General features: G+C 44.4%; 1 protein-coding gene and 1 pseudogene across 1 annotated transcript; one reads left to right on the top strand and one right to left on the bottom strand.

Moving 5' to 3' along the window:
• Positions 1–246: 246 nt before the first annotated feature.
• Positions 247–1,429, bottom strand: LOC140402919 (transmembrane protein 60-like). The gene has a single exon (XM_072490558.1). It carries the CDS (start codon positions 1,043–1,045, stop codon positions 647–649), a length of 399 nt encoding a protein of 132 aa, XP_072346659.1. The 5' UTR covers positions 1,046–1,429; the 3' UTR covers positions 247–646.
• Positions 1,430–3,029: 1,600 nt separating this feature from the next.
• LOC140402858 (ubiquilin-4-like) overlaps positions 3,030–20,811 on the top strand; it is a 104,020-nt pseudogene continuing 86,238 nt past the window's right edge.

Below are 20,811 nucleotides of genomic sequence, written 5' to 3'. Positions count from 1 at the left end.
CTGCATTTAAATAGCACACCGCTTTCCTCATCTTCCGGTCACACTTCCCCACATTCCAACTCGCGCAGCCTCCCGAATATCCCACTGCACCCACGTTATCGCCCGTTTCCCCACCTATCTCGGTATCACCCGCTACTCCGCCGCGTTGTGTGACTCCTTCGGGACACATCGTAGGAACGGGGAGACGGAAGCTCCCAGCGTCGGAGCGAGTTGCTCATCGCGTCCCCGCAGCCATTTTGAAGCCTGCTTGGTCAGTTTCATTTATTTATTTTTAAATGTATTACACAGCTGAGCAAACCAGCCAACGGGGGAAAGAGAGAAACCTGGGCAACTCGTTCCTTCCTTGAAAAGTGACACTCTTCGAGGTTAGAGCTGGACGGAGAGCTGCTCGACTGCAGTGGCGTCACGCCCCGTTGCTTGGATCTGTCTCTGAGCAGGCGCGTGCGTCAGCAAGGGGCTGGGGAGTCCGTCCGATTTCCTCTCCCCCGGGAAGGGAGGGACAGAAAGTCTGGGTGCAGCGCTCCACGAAATCCGAAAGTGGCTACCCGGTGCCGCAGATCTGACCCGGGGAGCCCTTCACCTCTTTGGAGCGTCGCTTTGTAAGTCCAGCCCGATTATCCACTGAGGCACCATGCCCCAACGATGGTCACTCCGCTCTCCCGGAGAAAGTGCTGTATCCCACGTCACCGAGTACTCCCAGGAGCAGAATCCAGAGCGGGATGAGGACCCAGGAGAGCTTCATGGCGGTGTAGCGCTCCAGGCGGGCGCAGAGCGCCAGGAGGAAGCCCAGCTTGAGCAGCATGGCGCATAGGTACCACACCTTCCTCCGCACGTTGCTGCTATGTCGGTCGTAGCCCGCCTTGCAGCGGCCGGCCAGCCTGACCACCAGCATGACCAGCAGGACCGTGTCGAAGATCCATAACGGGATGAAGACGAGGAACCAGTTCCAGCCCAGCGTCTGGTCCAGCTTCAGCACCAGGATGATGAGGAAGAGCAGCGTGAAGAGCCACGTCAGCAGGACCCGCTGCGCCAGCGACATTTTCATCGGAGAGGGGCTCCCGGCGACCTTTCACAACGGCGAAGCGGCCGCTCCTCCCCTCCGCCGGGGGGGGGGGGGGCAACGCTGCCCCAGATCCTCCAACTCCGGCCTCCTCTCGCACGCGGTCAGACTGTCCAACGCAGCTGCTGCCCCGGCGACGGCCGATCGGGGGATGGACACCTGCAGGGGTGGGGGAGGAAAGAGTGGACAAAACTTGTCGGGCAGGGGATGGAGGCAAAAAAAAAAAAAGAAAATCAACTTAAGGTCACGGTGGATGGAGCCACAGTTCAGAGCAAAGGTGTCAATCTATCTGAGCGGTTGGGGTATCCATCTACTCGTGGCAGCCTCCTGTCACCCAGGGGTGGGGGGGAGGGTGTCCTGTCACCCAGGGGTGGGGGGGAGGGTGTCCTGTCACCCAGGGGTGGGGGGGAGGGTGTCCTGTCACCCAGGGGTGGGGGGGGGAGGGTGTCCTGTCACCCAGGGGTGGAGGTGGGTGTCCTGTCACCCAGGGGTGGGGGTGGGGTGTCCTGTCACCCAGGGGTGGGGGTCCTGTCACCCAGGGGTGGGGGAGAGGGGGTCCTGTCACCCAGGGGTGGGGGAGGGGGTCCTGTCACCCAGGGGTGGGGGAGAGGGTGTCCTGTCACCCAGGGGTGGGGGTGGGGTGTCCTGTCACCCAGGGGTGGGGGAGGGTGTCCTGTCACCCAGGGGTGGGGGGGAGGGTGTCCTGTCACCCAGGGGTGGGGGAGGGGTCCTGTCACCCAGGGGTGGGGGAGAGGGGGTCCTGTCACCCAGGGGTGGGGGTCCTGTCACCCAGGGGTGGGGGGAGAGGGGGTCCTGTCACCCAGGGGTGGGGGGAGAGGGGGTCCTGTCACCCAGGGGTGGGGGAGCTGTTCAGGCTCTGAGCTGGGGGAGGGGCGGCCCTTAGCAACCAGCAGGGGCAGAGGAGGCGGGGCCGTCACCCGGAAGCGGAAGCCACCCACCCGGAAGCGGAAACCACCCACCCGGCAATGTTCCCGGAAATGTAATAAAGGAAACCGGAACGGCTCTATTGTTTCTACCTTTGCCGACCCGGGGGTTGGGGCTGGTGGGCGAGCCGAGCGGCGGCTGCTGGGGTGGGGGGCTTCTCCCTCTGCCTACCGCCGGCTCACACCAACCCTGTGCCGCTCCCTCAGGGTGCGCAGGCGCGTCTCTCCCGTTCCCCCCACGCAGGCGCACTGCACGTCTTTTCCTCTTGATGCGCATGCGCGACGTTCCCCTCCCCCCCATACACACACTTCCACGCCGGGGTACTGCATGCCTTTTCCTCAGAATGCGCAGGCGCGTTTGCCCCCCCCCCTTCACGCAGGCGCACTGCACGCCTTTTCCTCAGAATGCGCAGGCGCGTTTGTCCCCCGCGCACACATTCACGCAGGCGCACTGCACGCCTTTTCCTCAGAATGCGCAGGCGCGTTTGTCCCCTCCCCCACACACATTCACGCAGGCGCACTGCACGCCTTTCCCTCAGAATGCGCAGGCGCGTTTGTCCCCCCCCACACATTCACGCAGGCGCACTGCACGCCTTTTCCTCAGAATGCGCAGGCGCGTTTGTCCCCTCCCCCACACACATTCACGCAGGCGCACTGCACGCCTTTCCCTCAGAATGCGCAGGCGCATTTGTCCCCTCCCAACACACACATATCCACGCAGGCGCATCGCACGCCTTTCCCTCAGAATGCGCAGGCGCATTTGTCCCCTCCCAACACACACATATCCACGCAGGCGCATCGCACGCCTTTCCCTCAGAATGCGCAGGCGCATTTGTCCCCTCCCAACACACACATATCCACGCAGGCGCATCGCACGCCTTTCCCCCAGGATGCGCAGGCGCGCTCATCGCCCTCTCCTCCCCCGGCACACAGGGATGATTATGTCGCCTCGCGCAGGCGCAGCGTCTCCCACCCGCGGGCGCGCAGGCGCGCTCCTGCCCCTTGCCGGCGGGCCGGGTGCGCGCGCAGCGGGCCGGGGGGGGGGAGGGGCAGGCCGGGCTCGGGCGGGAGCGATGGCGGCGGCGGCGGAAGGTTCTGGAAAGCGGCGGATCCGAGTGACGGTGAAGACCCCCAAAGACCGCGAGGAGTTCGCCGTGGAGGAGGAGTCGTCGGTGCGGGAGGTGAGAGCCCCGACCCCTATACACACCCTATACACTCACCCTATAGACTCCTGCACATTCACCCTATGCACCTATGCATTCACCCTATAGACACATACACACCCTATAGACATCTATACGCACCTATACATTCACCCTATACACATGCTGTCATTCACCCTATACACCTATACATTCACCCTATACATGCTATAGATCCCTATACAACCCTCTATACACACGTCCTATAGACATCTATACATGCACCCTATACACATGTTATATATACCCTATACGCACCCTAAGCACACCCACTATACACATCATATACACTCACCCTATATAACACCTATACACTCGCCCTATAGATCCCTACACACACCTATTCATTAATCCTATACATATGCTATAGATCCCTATACACACACCCTATAGACGCCTATACATACACCCTATACATACCCTAAGCACCCCCATACACACCCCGTACACTCACCCCGTACACTCACCCCGTACACTCACCCCGTACACTCACCTTATACACTCACCTTATACACTCACCTTATACACTCACCTTATACACTCACCTTATACAGTTATCCTGCACATTCATACCCCATACACATGCTATACATTCACGCTCACCCTATACACACACCTATACGCCCACCTTATACCCACATCCTATATCAGCACCAGGGTATGTAGAGTCCACACACCCTATACAATCCACACTCAGCACTGGGCTATATTGGGTTGGATTTGTTTATTGTCACGTGTACCGAGGTACCATGAAGCGTATTTTTCTGCGAGCAATTCAAGCTGGTCATTTAGTACTGGAAAAGAAAATACATAATAGGGCAGCACAGGGTACGCAATCTAACTACATAGACAAGGAGCAGCGCTCCGAAAGCTAGTGACATCGAAACAAACCTGTTGGACTTTAACCTGGTGTTGTAAGACTTCTTACTGTACATAGACACCGGCATCGGGTGAAGCATACAGGGGTGTAGTATTAGTCAGATCAGTCCATTAGAGGGACGTTTAGGAGTGTGGTAACAGCGGAGAAGAAACTGTTTTTGAGTCTGTTCCTGCGTGTTCTCAAACTTTTGTGTATCCTGCCCAATGAAAGAAGTTGGTAGAGTGAGTAAGCCGGGTGGGAGTGATCTTTGATTATACTGCCCGCTTTCCCCAGGCAGCGGGAGGTGTAGATGGAGTCAATGGATGAGAGGCAGGTTTGTGTGATGGACTGGGCGGTGTTCACGACTCTCTGAAGTTCCTTGCGGTCCTGGGCCGAGCAGTTGCCATACCAGGCTGTGATGCAGCCCGATAGGATGCTTTCTATGGTGCATCTGTGAAAGTTGGTAAGGGTTAATGTGGACATGCCGAACTTCCTTAGTTTCCTGAGGAAGTATAGGCGCTGTTGTGCTTTCTTGGTTGTAAGGCCGATGTGGGTGGACCAGGACAGATTTTTGGCGATGTGCACAGCTAGGAATTTGAAGGTGTTAGCCATCTCCACCTCGGCCCCATTGATGCTGACGGATGTGTACGATACTTAGCTTCCTGAAGTCAAAGACCAGTTCTTAGATATGCTGGCATTGAGGGAGAGATTGTTGTCTATCTCCCTCCTGTATTCTGACTCGCCATTGTTCAAGATCCAACCCACTATTGTTGTGTCGTCAGCAAACGTGTAGAGAGTACACAACCCAAGGCAATGCACTCACTCAGTACCGGGGTATATAGAGTGCAGACACCCTATACAATCCACACTCTATACACCGGGGTATATAGAGTACAGACACCCTATACAATCCACACACTCAGCACCGGGGTATATAGAGTACAGACACCCTATACAATCCACACTCTCAGCACCGGGTTATATAGAGTACAGACACCCTGTACAATCCACACTCTCAGCACCGGGGTATATAGAGTACAGACCCCCTATACAATCCACACACTCAGCACCGGGGTATATAGAGTACGCACCCTATACAATCCACACTCGCAACACCGGGGTATATAGAGTACGCCCCCTATACAATCCACACTCTCAGCACCGTGGTATATAGAGTACAGATACCCTAAATAATCCACATTCTCAGCACCGGGGTGTATAGAGTACAGACACCCTAAACAATCCACACACTCAGCACAGCGGTATATAGAGTACATACACCCTATACAACCCACACTCTCAGCACGGGGTATATAGAGTACACACCATATACAATCCACACTCTCAGCACCGGCTATAGAGAGTACATACCCTATACAATCCACACTCTCAGCACCGGGGTATATAGAGTACAAACACCCCATACAATCCACAATCTCAGCACGGAGTATATAGAAGACAAACACCCTATATGGTCCACACTCTTAGCACCGGGGCATATAGAGTACATATATCCTATACAATCCACAGTCCCAGCACCCGGCTATACAGAGAACAGACACCCAATACAATCCACACTCTCAGCACCGGGGTACATAGAAGACATACAACCGATAAAATCCTCAAACTCAGCACCGGGTTATATAGAGCACACACCCGATACACTCCAGACTCTCAGCACCGGCTATAGAGAGTACACACCTTATACAATCCATACTCCGCACCGGGGTATATACAGTACTCACACCCTATACTATCCACACTCTCAGCACCGAGGTATATAGAGTACACACACCCTATACAATCCACACACTCAGCACTGGGGTATATAGAGCGCCCGCACCCTATACAATTCACACACTCAGCACTGTGGTACATAGAGTACAGACACCCTATACAGTCCATACTCTCAGCACCAGGGTGTATAGAGTACACACACCCTATACAATCCACACACTCAGCACTGGGGTATATAGAGTACAGGCACCCTATCCTTGACAGAAATCTTTGGATCCTCGCTGTCTTCAGGGGATGTCCCGGAGGACTGGAGAATAGCCAATGTTGTTCCTCTGTTTAAGAAGGGTAGCAAGGATAATCCCGGGAACTACAGGCCGGTGAGCCTTACTTCAGTGGTAGGGAAATTACTGGAGAGAATTCTTCAAGACATGATCTACTCCCATTTGGAAGCAAATGGACGTATTAGTGAGAGGCAGCACGGTTTTGTGAAGGGAAGGTCGTGTCTCACTAACTTGATAGAGTTTTTCGAGGAGGTCACTAAGATGATTGATGCAGGTAGGGCAGTAGATGTTGTCTATATGGACTTCAGTAAGGCCTTTGACAAGGTCCCTCATGGTAGACTAGTCCAAAAGGTGAAGTCACACGGGATCAGGGGTGAACTGGCAAGGTGGATACAGAACTGGCTAGGCCATAGAAGGCAGAGGGTAGCAATGGAGGGATGCTTTTCTCATTGGAGGGCTGTGACCAGTGGTGTTCCACAGGGATCAGTGCTGGGACCTTTGCTCTTTGTAGTATATATAAATGATTTGGAGGAAAATGTAACTGGTCTGATTAGTAAGTTTGCAGACGACACAAAGGTTGGTGGAATTGCGGATAGCGATGAGGACTGTCTGAGGATACAGCAGGATTTAGATTGTCTGGAGACTTGGGCGGAGAGATGGCAGATGGAGTTTAATCCGGACAAATGTGAGGTAATGCATTTTGGAAGGGCTAATGCAGGTAGGGAATATACAGTGAATGGTAGAACCCTCAAGAGTATTGAAAGTCAAAGAGATCTAGGAGTACAGGTCCACAGGTCATTGAAAGGGGCAACACAGGTGGAGAAGGTAGTCAAGAAGGCATACGGCATGCTTGCCTTCATTGGCCGGGGCATTGAGTATAAGAATTGGCAAGTCATGTTGCAGCTGTATAGAACCTTAGTTAGGCCACACTTGGAGTATAGTGTTCAATTCTGGTCGCCACACTACCAGAAGGATGTGGAGGCTTTAGAGAGGGTGCAGAAGAGATTTACCAGAATGTTGCCTGGTATGGAGGGCATAAGCTATGAGGAGCGATTGAATAAACTCGGTTTGTTCTCACTGGAACGAAGGAGGTTGAGGGGCGACCTGATAGAGGTATACAAAATTATGAGGGGCATAGACAGAGTGGATAGTCAGAGGCTTTTCCCCAGGGTAGATGGGTCAATTACTAGGGGGCATAGGTTTAAGGTGGGAGGGGCAAAGTTTAGAGTAGATGTACGAGGCAAGTTTTTTACGCAGAGGGTAGTGGGTGCCTGGAACTCACTACCGGAGGAGGTACTGGAAGCAGGGACGATAGGGACATTTAAGGGGCATCTTGACAAGTATATGAATAGGATGGGAATAGAAGGATACGGACCCAGGAAGTGTAGAAGATTGTAGTTTAGTCGGGCAGTATGGTCGGCACGGGCTTGGAGGGCCGAAGGGCCTGTTCCTGTGCTGTACATTTCTTTGTTCTTTGTTTATACAATCCACACTCTCAGCACCGGGTTATATAGAGTACAAACACCCCATACAATCCACAATCTCAGCACGGAGTATATAGAAGAGACACGCCCTATACAATCCACCCTCTCAGCACCGGAGTATATTGAAGACAAACACCCTATACGGTCCACACTCTTAGCACCGGGGCATATAGAGTACGCACATCCTATACAATCCACAGTCCCAGCACCCGGCTATACAGAGAACAGACACCCAATACAATCCACACTCTCAGCACCGGGGTACATAGAAGACATACAACCTATAAAATCCTCAAACTCAGCACCGGGTTATATAGAGCATACACCCGATACACTCCAGACTCTCAGCACCGGCTATAGAGAGTACACACCTTATACAATCCATACTCCGCACCGGGCTATATACAGTACTCACACCCTATACTATCCATACTCTCAGCACCGAGTTATATAGAGTACACACACCCTATACAATCCACACACTCAGCACTGGGGTATATAGAGTACGCACCCTATACAATCCACACTCGCAACACCGGGGTATATAGAGTACACCCCCCTATAGAATCCACACTCTCAGCACCGTGGTATATAGAGTACAGATACCCTAAATAATCCACATTCTCAGCACTGTGGTACATAGAGTGCAGACACCCTATACAGTCCATACTCTCAGCACCAGGGTGTATAGAGTACAGACACCCTAAACAATCCACACACTCAGCACAGCGGTATATTGAGTACATACACCCTATACAACCCACACTCTCAGCACGGGGTATATAGAGTACACACCATATACAATCCACACTCTCAGCACCGGCTATAGAGAGTACACACCCTATACAATCCACACACTCAGCACCGGGGTACATAGAAGACATACAACCGATAAAATCCTCAAACTCAGCACCGGGTTATATAGAGCATACACCCGATACACTCCAGACTCTCAGCACCGGCTATAGAGAGTACACACCTTATACAATCCATACTCCGCACCGGGGTATATACAGTACACACACCCTATACAATCCACACATTCAGCACTGGGGTATATAGAGCGCCCGCACCCTATACAATTCACACACTCAGCACTGGGGTAAATAGAGTACCGACACCCTACACACTCCGCACCGGGGTATGTAGAGTACACACACCCTCTACAATCCACACTCTCAGCACCGGGGTATATAGAGTACAGGCACCCTATACAATCCACACACTCAGCACAGTGGTATATAGAGTACACACAGCCCATACAATCCACACTCTCAACACCAGCTATTGAGAGTACACACCATATACAATCCACACTCAGCACCAGTCTATACAGAGTACACCCACCCTATAGAAGCTACACTCTCAGCACCGGGGTATATGGAGTATAGACACCCTGTACAATCTACACACTGAGCACTGGGGTATATAGAGTACAGGCACCCTATACAATCCACACTCAGCACCGGGGTGTATGGTGTACGGGTGCTCTACACATTCCACACTCAGCGGGGTGTGTGGAGTACACACACCCAATACAGCCCCACCCTCAGCACCGGGGTATATAGAATACGCACACCCTACACAATCCACACTCTCAACACCGGGTTATATAGAGTACACACCCTATACAATCCACAATCTCTGCACAGTGGTGTATAGAGTACACACCGCCCATACAATCCACACTCTCAGCACCGGCTATAGAGAGTACACACCCTATACAATCCACACTCTCAGCACCGGGGTATATAGAGTACAAACACCCCATACAATCCACAATCTCAGCACGGAGTATATAGAAGAGACACGCCCTATACAATCCACCCTCTCAGCACCGGAGTATATTGAAGACAAACACCCTATACGGTCCACACTCTTAGCACCGGGGCATATAGAGTACACACATCCTATACAATCCACAGTCCCAGCACCCGGCTATATAGAGAACAGACACCCAATACAATCCACACTCTCAGCACCGTGGTACATAGAAGACATACAACCTATAAAATCCTCAAACTCAGCACCGGGTTATATAGAGCACACACCCGATACACTCCAGACTCTCAGCACCGGCTATAGAGAGTACACACCTTATACAATCCATACTCCGCACCGGGGTATATACAGTACTCACACCCTATACTATCCACACTCTCAGCACCGAGTTATATAGAGTACACACACCCTATACAATCCACACACTCAGCACTGGGGTATATAGAGTACAGCCACCCTATACAATCCACACTCTCAGCACCGGGTTATATAGAGTACAGACACCCTGTACAATCCACACTCTCAGCACCGGGGTATATAGAGTACAGACCCCCTATACAATCCACACACTCAGCACCGGGGTATATAGAGTACGCACCCTATACAATCCACACTCACAACACCGGGGTATATAGAGTACACCCCACTATACAATCCACACTCTCAGCACCGTGGTATATAGAGTACAGATACCCTAAATAATCCACATTCTCAGCACTGTGGTACATAGAGTGCAGACACCCTATACAGTCCATACTCTCAGCACCAGGGTGTATAGAGTACAGACACCCTAAACAATCCACACACTCAGCACAGCGGTATATAGAGTACATACACCCTATACAACCCACACTCTCAGCACGGGGTATATAGAGTACACACCATATACAATCCACACTCTCAGCACCGGCTATAGAGAGTACACACCCAATACAATCCACACACTCAGCACCGGGGTATATAGAGTACAAACGCCCCATACAATCCACAATCTCAGCACGGAGTATATAGAAGAGACACGCCCTATACAATCCACCCTCTCAGCACCGGGGAATATAGAGTACACACATCCTATACAATCCACAGTCCCAGCACCCGGCTATTTGGAGAACAGACACCCAATACAATCCACACTCTCAGCACCGGGGTACATAGAAGACATACAACCTATAAAATCCTCAAACTCAGCACCGGGTTATATAGAGCACACACCCGATACACTCCAGACTCTCAGCACCGGCTATAGAGAGTACACACCTTATACAATCCATACTCCGCACCGGGGTATATACAGTACTCACACCCTATACTATCCACACTCTCAGCACCGAGGTATATAAAGTACACACACCCTATACAATCCACACACTCAGCACTGGGGTATATAGAGCGCCCGCACCCTATACAATTCACACACTCAGCACTGGGGTAAATAGAGTACAGACACCCTACACACTCCGCACCGGGGTATATAGAGTACACACACCCTGTACAATCCACACTCTCAGCACCGGGGTATATAGAGTACAGGCACCCTATACAATCCACACACTCAGCACAGTGGTATATAGAGTACACACAGCCCATACAACCCACACTCTCAACACCAGCTATTGAGAGTACACACCATATACAATCCACACTCACAGCACAGGGGTATATACACTATACACACCCTATACAATCCCCACTCAGCACCGGGGTATATAGAGTAGGCACACATTATACAACCCACACTCTCATCACCGGGGTATATAGAGCACCGACACCCTATACAATCCACACACTCAGCACCGGGGTGTATAGAGTACAGGCACCCTATACAATTCACATTCTCAGCACCGGGTACATAGAGGACACCCACCTTATACAATCCACACTCTCAGCACCAGGGTATATATAGTACACATCCTCTACAATCTACGCTCTCATCACCGGGGTATAGAGAGTAAACACCCTATACAATCCACACTCTCAGCATCGGTGTATATAGAGTACGCAAACCCTATACAATCCACACACTCAGCACTGGGTTATATAGAGTATACAAACCCTATACAATCCACACTCTCAGCACCGGGGTATATATAGTACACACCCTATACAATCCACACTCTCAGCACAGTGTATATAGAGTACATACAGCCCATACAATCCACACTCTCAGCACCGGCTATAGAGAGTACACACCTTATATAATCCATACTCTCCGCACCAGGGTATATACAGTGCTCACACACTATACAATCCACACTCTCAGCACTGGGGTATATAGAGCACCCTCACCCTATAGAATTCACACTCTAAGCACTGGGGTATATAGAGTATACACACCCTATACAACCGGCACTCTCAGCACTGGGGTGTATAGAGTAGATACATTATACAAGCCACACACTCAGCACCAGGGTATATAGAGTACAGACACCCTATACAAGCCACACTCCGCACCGGGGTATATAGAGTAGACACACATTATACAACCCACACTCTCATCACCGGGGTATATAGAGAACCGGCACCTTATACAATCCACACACTCAGCACCAGGGTATATAGAGTACACATCCTCTACAATCCACGCTCTCATCACCGGGGCATATAGAGTAAACACCCTATACAATGCACACGCTCAGCATTGGTGTATATAGAGTATAGACACCCTATACAATCCACACTCTCCACACCGGGTTATTTAGAGTACAGGCATCCTATACCATCCACACACTCAGCACTGGGGCATATAGCGTACAGACACCCGATACAATTCACATTCTCAGCACCGGGGTACATAGAGGACACACACCTTATACAATCCACGCTCTCAGCACCAGGGTATATAGAGTACACATCCTCTACAATGCACACACTCAGCATCGGTGTATATAGAGTATAGACACCCTATACAACCCACACTCTCCACACCGGGTTATTTAGAGTACAGACACCCTATACCATCCACACACTCAGCACCGGGTTATATAGAGTACACAAACCCTATACAATCCACACACTCAGCACTGGGTTATATAGAGTGTACACACCCTATACAATCCACACTCGCAGCACCGGGGTATATTGGATTGGATTTGTTTATTGTCACGTGTACCGAGGGACAGTGAAAAGTATTTTTCTGCGAGCAGCTCAAACCAAATAATTTAGTACATGAAAATAAAATTTGCAATAGGGCAACACAAGGTACACCATGTAACTACACAGACACCGACACCGGCACCGGCACCGACACCGGCACCGACACCGACACCGGCACCGACACCGACACCGACACCGGCACCGGCACCGGCACCGGAGTGACCGGAGTGTAGTATTAATCAGATCAGTCCATGGGCGGGTTGTTTAAGAGTCTACTAACAGTGGAGAAGAAGCTGTTTTTGAGTCTGTTCCTGCGTGTTCTCAGACTTTTGTATCTCCTGCCCGATGGAAGAAGCTGGAAGAGTGAGTAAGCCGGGTGGGAGGGGGTCTTTGATTATACTGCCCGCTTTCCCCAGGCAGCGGGAGGTGTAGATGGAGTCAATGGATGGGAGGCAGGTTTGTGTGATGGACTGGGCGGTGTTCACGACTCTCTGAAGTTTCTTGCGGTCCTGGGCCGAGCAGTTGCCATACCAGGCTGTGATGCAGCCCGATAGGATGCTTTCTACGGTGCATCTGCAAAAGTTGGTAAGAGTCAATGTGGACATGCCGAATTTCCTTAGTTTCCTGAGGACGTGCAGGCGCTGTCGTGCTTTCTTGGTCGTAGCTTGGCGTGGGTGGACCAGGACACATTGTCCATTAGACCAGGACACACCAGCACACCTAGGAATTTGACGTTGCCGACCATCTCCACCTCGGCCTCGTTGAACACCAGACTTTGTAGAGTATCAACACCCTGTAGAATCCATGTACTTCAAACACCAGAATTTACATGATATAAACGCCATGTGGAATCTGGGAAGTCTAAATATCGGAGTCCAGAGAGTATAAACAGCATATTGAATATGTACAGTAGAAACATTCTATGGAATCTATACAGAATGACCACCATATCCTATACCATGTAGAATCCATACAGCATAAGCCCAGGCAGCATTTCTACAGAATAAGCACTATAGAGCATAGGCAACATCACCCAAACAGTTTATACACCATATGGAAGCTATACAACACAAACACCATATAGAGTCTAAGCAGTACAAATGCACATCGGATATATGTAATTCAAATGCTATATGGAATATATACAGTACAAACGCCACTTGGAGTCTATAGTATGAATGTCATCGAGTTCACTGTATGAACATCATATTCGCTAAGGTCATGGTTGACCTGCTAGTTGCCGAGTTCCACATTCCCACCGATAATCTTCTGAGGAAGAGTTCCCAAGTCGCACAGCCCTCTGGGATAAAAGATTTCCTCTCAGCTTTGTGCGAAAAGGGTGACCGCTAATTTTAAAAGACGGCCCCCAGCTCCTGGGCCCACCCACGAGGAACCGCCCATTCCACGTCCACCTTCGCGAGACCGTCCAGCATCTTATAAACCTCAATGATATCACCCCCTCACTCTGCTCAACTCCAGTGGAATCAGTCCCTGTTTGTCTAACCTTCGCTACTAGGACAACCCGTTCATTCCAGGTATTAATCCAGTGAAGGTCTCCACCGCCTCCAGCACATCTACATCCTTCCGAGACGTGGCCTCGAAAATATCCTGCACAACTGAAGCGTAACATACTTGTGTTATGTGTTAAATTTCTCTCGTACTAAAGAATAGCATTCTATTACCTTCTTGGTGACTTGCTGTACCTGCGTACTACCTTTCAGTGATTCCTGCCCCACGACATCAAGAGCCCTCGATACCTCGGAGATCAACACTCCATTTCAACACCGTTGCTTTTATATTCTTGCACCATACTGGACAGAATCTATAGAGTATAATAGATGGGATATTTTATCTGTGTCAGAATCTATAGAGTATAATAGATGGGATATTTTATCTGTGTGTCAGAATCTATTGAGTATAATAAATGGGATATTTTATCCGTGTCAGAATCTATTGAGTATAATAAATGGGATATTTTATCCGTGTCAGAATGTTTGGAGTCTAATAGATGGGATATTTTATCTGTGTCAGAGTCTATAGAGTATAATAGATGGGATATTTTATCTGTGTCAGAATCTATAGAGGATAATAGATGGGATATTTTATCTGTGTCAGAATCTATAGAGTATAATAGTTGGGATCTTTTATCTGTGTCAGAATCTATAGAGTATAATAGATGGGATGTTTTATCCCTTTGTCAGAATCTATAGAGTATGATAGATGGGATATTTTATCCCTTTGTCAGAATCTATGGAGTATAATAGATGGGATATTTTATCTGTGTCAGAATCTATAGAGAATAATAGATGGGATATTTTATCTGTGTCAGAATCTATAGAGTATAATAGTTGGGATATTTTATCTGTGTGTCAGAATCTATAGGGTATAATAGATGGGATATTTTATCTGTGTGTCAGAATCTATAGAGTATAATAGATGGGATATTTTATCTGTATCAGAATCTATAGAGTATAATAGATGGGATATTTTATCTGTGTGTCACAATCTATAGAGTATAATAGATGGGATATTTTATCTGTGTGTCAGAATCTATAGAGTATGATAGATGGGATATTTTATCCCTTTGTCAGAATCTATGGAGTATAATAGATGGGATATTTTATCTGTGTCAGAATCTATAGAGAATAATAGATGGGATATTTTATCTGTGTCAGAATCTATAGAGTATAATAGTTGGGATATTTTATCTGTGTGTCAGAATCTATAGAGTATAATAGATGGGATATTTTATCTGTGTCAGAATCTATAGAGTATAATAGTTGGGATCTTTTATCTGTGTCAGAATCTATAGAGTATAATAGATGGGATATTTTATCTGTGTCAGAATCTATAGAGTATAATAGTTGGGATATTTTATCTGTGTGTCAGAATGTATTGAGTATAATAGATGGGATATTTTATCTGTGTCAGAATCTATAGCATATAATAGATGGGATAATTTATCTGTGTGTCAGAGTCTATAGAGTACAATAGATGGGATATTTTACCAGTGTGTCAGAATCTATAGAACATAATAGATGGGATATTTTATCTGTGTGTCAGAATCTATGGAGTATAATAGATGGGATATTTTATCTGTGTGTCAGAATCTAGAGAGTATAATAGATGGGATATTTTATCCCTTTGTCAGAATCTATAGAGTATAATAGATGGGATATTTTATCTGTGTGTCAGAATCTATGGAGTATAATAGATGGGATATTTTATCTGTGTCAGAATCTATAGGGTATAATAGATGGGATATTTTATCTGTGTCAGAATCTAGAGAATCATAGATGGGATATTTTATCTGTGTCAGAATCTATAGAGTATAATAGATGGGATATTTTATCTGTGTCAGAATCTATAGAGAATAATAGATGGGATATTTTATCTGTGTCAGAATCTATAGAGTATAATAGATGGGATATTTTATCTGTGTGTCAGAATCTATAGAGTATAATAGATGGGATATTTTATCTGTGTCAGAATCTATAGAGTATAATAGATGGGATATTTTATCTGTCAGAATCTATAGAGTATAATAGTTGGGATATTTTATCCCATTGTCAGAATCTATAGAGTATAATAGATGGGATATTTTATCTGTGTGTCAGAATCTATGGAGTATAATAGATGGGATATTTTATCTGTGTCAGAATCTATAGGGTATAATAGATGGGATATTTTATCTGTGTCAGAATCTAGAGAATCATAGATGGGATATTTTATCTGTGTCAGAATCTATAGAGTATAATAGATGGGATATTTTATCTGTGTCAGAATCTATAGAGAATAATAGATGGGATATTTTATCTGTGTCAGAATCTATAGAGTATAATAGATGGGATATTTTATCTGTGTGTCAGAATCTATAGAGTATAATAGATGGGATATTTTATCTGTGTCAGAATCTATAGAGTATAATAGATGGGATATTTTATCTGTCAGAATCTATAGAGTATAATAGTTGGGATATTTTATCCCATTGTCAGAATCTATAGAGTATAATAGATGGGATATTTTATCTGTGTCAGAATCTATAGAGAATAATAGATGGGATATTTTATCTGTGTCAGAATCTATAGAGTATAATGGATGGGATATTTAATCTGTGTGTCAGAATCTATAGAGTATAATAGATGGGATATTTTATCTGTGTCAGAATCTATAGAGTATAATAGATGGGATATTTTATCTGTCAGAATCTATAGAGTATAATAGTTGGGATATTTTATCCCTTTGTCAGAATCCATAGAACATAATAGATGGGATATTTTATCTGTGTGTCAGAATCTATAGAACATAATAGATGGGATATTTTATCTGTGTGTCAGAATCTATAGAGTATAATAGATTGGATATTTTATCCCTGTGTCAGAATCTATAGAACATAATAGATGGGATATTTTATCTGTCAGATTCTATAGAGTATAATAGATGGGATATTTTATCTGTGTCAGAATCTATAGCGTATAATAGATGGGATGTTTTATCCCTTTCTCTGAATCTACAGAGTATGATAGATGGGATATTTTCTCCCTTTGTCAGAACCTATGGAGTATAATAGATGGGATATGTTATCTGTGTCAGAATCTATAGAGAATAATAGATGTGATATTTTATCTGTGTCAGAATCTATAGAGTATAACAGATGGGATATTTTATCTGTGTCAGAATCTATAGAGAATAATAGATGGGATATTTTATCTGTGTCAGAATCTATAGAGTATAACAGATGGGATATTTTATCTGTGTCAGAATCTATAGAGTATAATAGATGGGATATTTTACATGTGTGTCAGAATCTATAGAGTATAATTGATCGGATATTTTATCCCTGTGTCAGAATCTATAGAGTATAATAGTTGGGATATTTTATCTGTGTGTCAGAATCTATAGAGTATAATAGTTGGGATCTTTTATCTGTGTCAGAATCTATGGAGTATAATAGATGGGATGTTTTATCCCTTTGTCAGAATCTATAGAGTATGATAGATGGGATATTTTATCCCTTTGTCAGAATCTATGGAGTATAATAGATGGGATATTTTATCTGTGTCAGAACCTATAGAGAATAATAGATGGGATATTTTATCTGTGTCAGAATCTATAGAGTATAATAGATGGGATATTTGATCTGTGTGTCAGAATCTATAGAGTATAATAGATGGGATATTTTATCTGTGTCACAATCTACAGAGTATAATAGATGGGATATTTTATCTGTCAGAATCTATAGAGTATAATAGTTGGGATCTTTTATCTGTGTCAGAATCTATGGAGTATAATAGATGGGATATTTTATCTGTGTGTCAGAATCTATAGGGTATAATAGATGGGATATTTTATCTGTATCAGAATCTATAGAGTATAATAGATGGGATATTTTATCCCTTTGTCAGAATCTATGGAGTATAATAGATGGGATATTTTATCTGTGTCAGAACCTATAGAGAATAATAGATGGGATATTTTATCTGTGTCAGAATCTATAGAGTATAATAGATGGGATATTTTATCTGTGTCAGAATCTATAGAGTATAATAGATGGGATATTTTATCTGTGTATCAGAATCTATAGAGTATAATAGATGGGATATTTTATCTGTGTCAGAATCTACAGAGTATAATAGATGGGATATTTTATCTGTGTCAGAATCTATAGAGTATAATAGATGGGATATTTTATCTGTGTCAGAATCTATAGAGTATAATAGATGGGATATTTTATCTGTGTGTCAGAATCTATAGAACATAATAGATGGGATATTTTATCTGTGTGTCAGAATCTATAGAACATAATAGATGGGATATTTTATCTGTGTGTCAGAATCTATGGAGTATAATAGATTGGATATTTTATCTGTGTGTCAGAATCTATAGAGTATAATAGATGGGATATTTTATCTGTGTGTCAGAATCTATAGAGTATAATAGATTGGATATTTTATCTGTGTGTCAGAATCTATAGAACATAATAGATGGGATATTTTATCTGTGTGTCAGAATCTATAGTGTATAATAGATGGGATATTTTATCTGTGTGTCAGAATCTATAGAGTATAATAGATGGGATATTTTATCTGTGTGTCAGAATCTATAGAACATAATAGATGGGATATTTTATCTGTGTCAGAATCTATAGAGTATAATAGATGGGATATTTTATCTGTGTCAGAGTCTATAGAGTATAATAGATGGGATATTTGATCTGTGTGTCAGAATCTATAGAGTATAATAGATGGGATATTTTATCCCTTTGTCAGAATCTATAGAGTATAATAGATGGGATATTTTATCTGTGTCAGAATCTATAGAGTATAATAGTGGTGATATTTTATCTGTGTGTCAGAATCTATAGAGTATAATAGATGGGATATTTTATCCCTTTGTCAGAATCTATAGAGTATAATAGATGGGATATTTTATCCCTTTGTCAGAATCTATAGAGTATAATAGATGGGATATTTTATCTGTGTGTCAGAATCTATAGAGTATAATAGATGGGATATTTTATCTGTGTGTCAGAATCTATAGAACATAATAGATGGGATATTTTATCTGTGTCAGAATCTATAGAGTATAATAGATGGGATATTTTATCTGTGTGTCAGAATCTATAGAGTATAATAGATGGGATATTTTATCTGTGTCAGAATCTATAGAGTATAATAGTGGTGATATTTTATCCCTGTGTCAGAATCTATAGAGTATAATAGATGGGATATTTTATCTGTGTGTCAGAATCTATAGAGTATAATAGATGGGATATTTTATCCCTGTGTCAGAATCTATAGAGTATAATAGTTGGGATATTTTATCTGTGTGTCAGAATCTAAAGAGTATAATAGTTGGGATATTTTATCCCTTTGTCAGAATCTATAGAGTATAATAGATGGGATATTTTATCTGTGTGTCAGAATCTATAGAGTATAATAGATGGGATATTTTATCTGTCAGAATCTAAAGAGTATAATAGTTGGGATATTTTATCCCTTTGTCAGAATCTATAGAGTATAATAGATGGGATATTTTATCTGTGTGTCAGAATCTATAGAGTATAATAGATGGGATATTTTATCTGTGTCAGAATCTATAGAGTATAATAGATGGGATATTTTATCTGTGTGTCAGAATCTATAGAGTATAATAGATGGGATATTTTATCTGTGTCAGAATCTATAGAGTATAATAGATGGGATATTTTATCTGTGTGTCAGAATCTATAGAGTATAATAGATGGGATATTTTATCTGTCAGAATCTAAAGAGTATAATAGATTGGATATTTTATCTGTGTGTCAGAATCTATAGAGTATAATAGATGGGATATTTTATCTGTGTCAGAATCTATAGAGTATAATAGATGGGATATTTTATCTGTGTGTCAGAATCTATAGAGTATAATAGATGGGATATTTTATCTGTGTCAGAATCTATAGAGTATAATAGATGGGATATTTTATCTGTGTGTCAGAATCTATAGAGTATAATAGATGGGATATTTTATCTGTGTCAGAATCTATAGAGTATAATAGATGGGATATTTTATCTGTGTGTCAGAATCTATAGAGTATAATAGATGGGATATTTTATCTGTGTCAGAATCTATAGAGTATGATAGATGGGATATTTTATCCCTTTGTCAGAATCTATGGAGTATAATAGATGGGATATTTTATCTGTGTCAGAACCTATAGAGAATAATAGATGGGATATTTTATCTGTGTCAGAATCTATAGAGTATAATAGATGGGATATTTGATCTGTGTGTCAGAATCTATAGAGTATAATAGATGGGATATTTTATCTGTGTCACAATCTACAGAGTATAATAGATGGGATATTTTATCTGTCAGAATCTATAGAGTATAATAGATGGGATATTTTATCTGTGTCAGAACCTATAGAGAATAATAGGTGGGATATTTTATCTGTGTCAGAATCTATGGAGTATAATAGATGGGATATTTTATCCCTTTGTCAGAATCTATGGAGTATAATAGATGGGATATTTTATCTGTGTCAGAACCTATAGAGAATAATAGGTGGGATATTTTATCTGTGTCAGAATCTATAGAGTATAATAGATGGGATATTTTATCTGTGTCAGAATCTATAGAGTATAATAGATGGGATATTTTATCTGTGTCAGAATCTAAAGAACATAATAGATGGGATATTTTATCTGTGTGTCAGAATCTATAGAGTATAATAGATGGGATATTTTATCTGTGTGTCAGAATCTATAGAGTATGATAGATGGGATATTTTATCCCTTTGTCAGAATCTATAGAGTATAATAGATTGGATATTTTATCCCTTTGTCAGAATCTATAGAACATAATAGATGGGATATTTTATCTG

This window comes from Scyliorhinus torazame, chromosome 26 (genome assembly GCF_047496885.1).
Source record: "Scyliorhinus torazame isolate Kashiwa2021f chromosome 26, sScyTor2.1, whole genome shotgun sequence".
Classification (NCBI taxonomy): Eukaryota; Metazoa; Chordata; class Chondrichthyes; order Carcharhiniformes; family Scyliorhinidae; genus Scyliorhinus; species Scyliorhinus torazame.
Note: the sequence above shows the minus strand (reverse complement) of the source record. Positions and strands in the feature narration are given on the sequence as shown.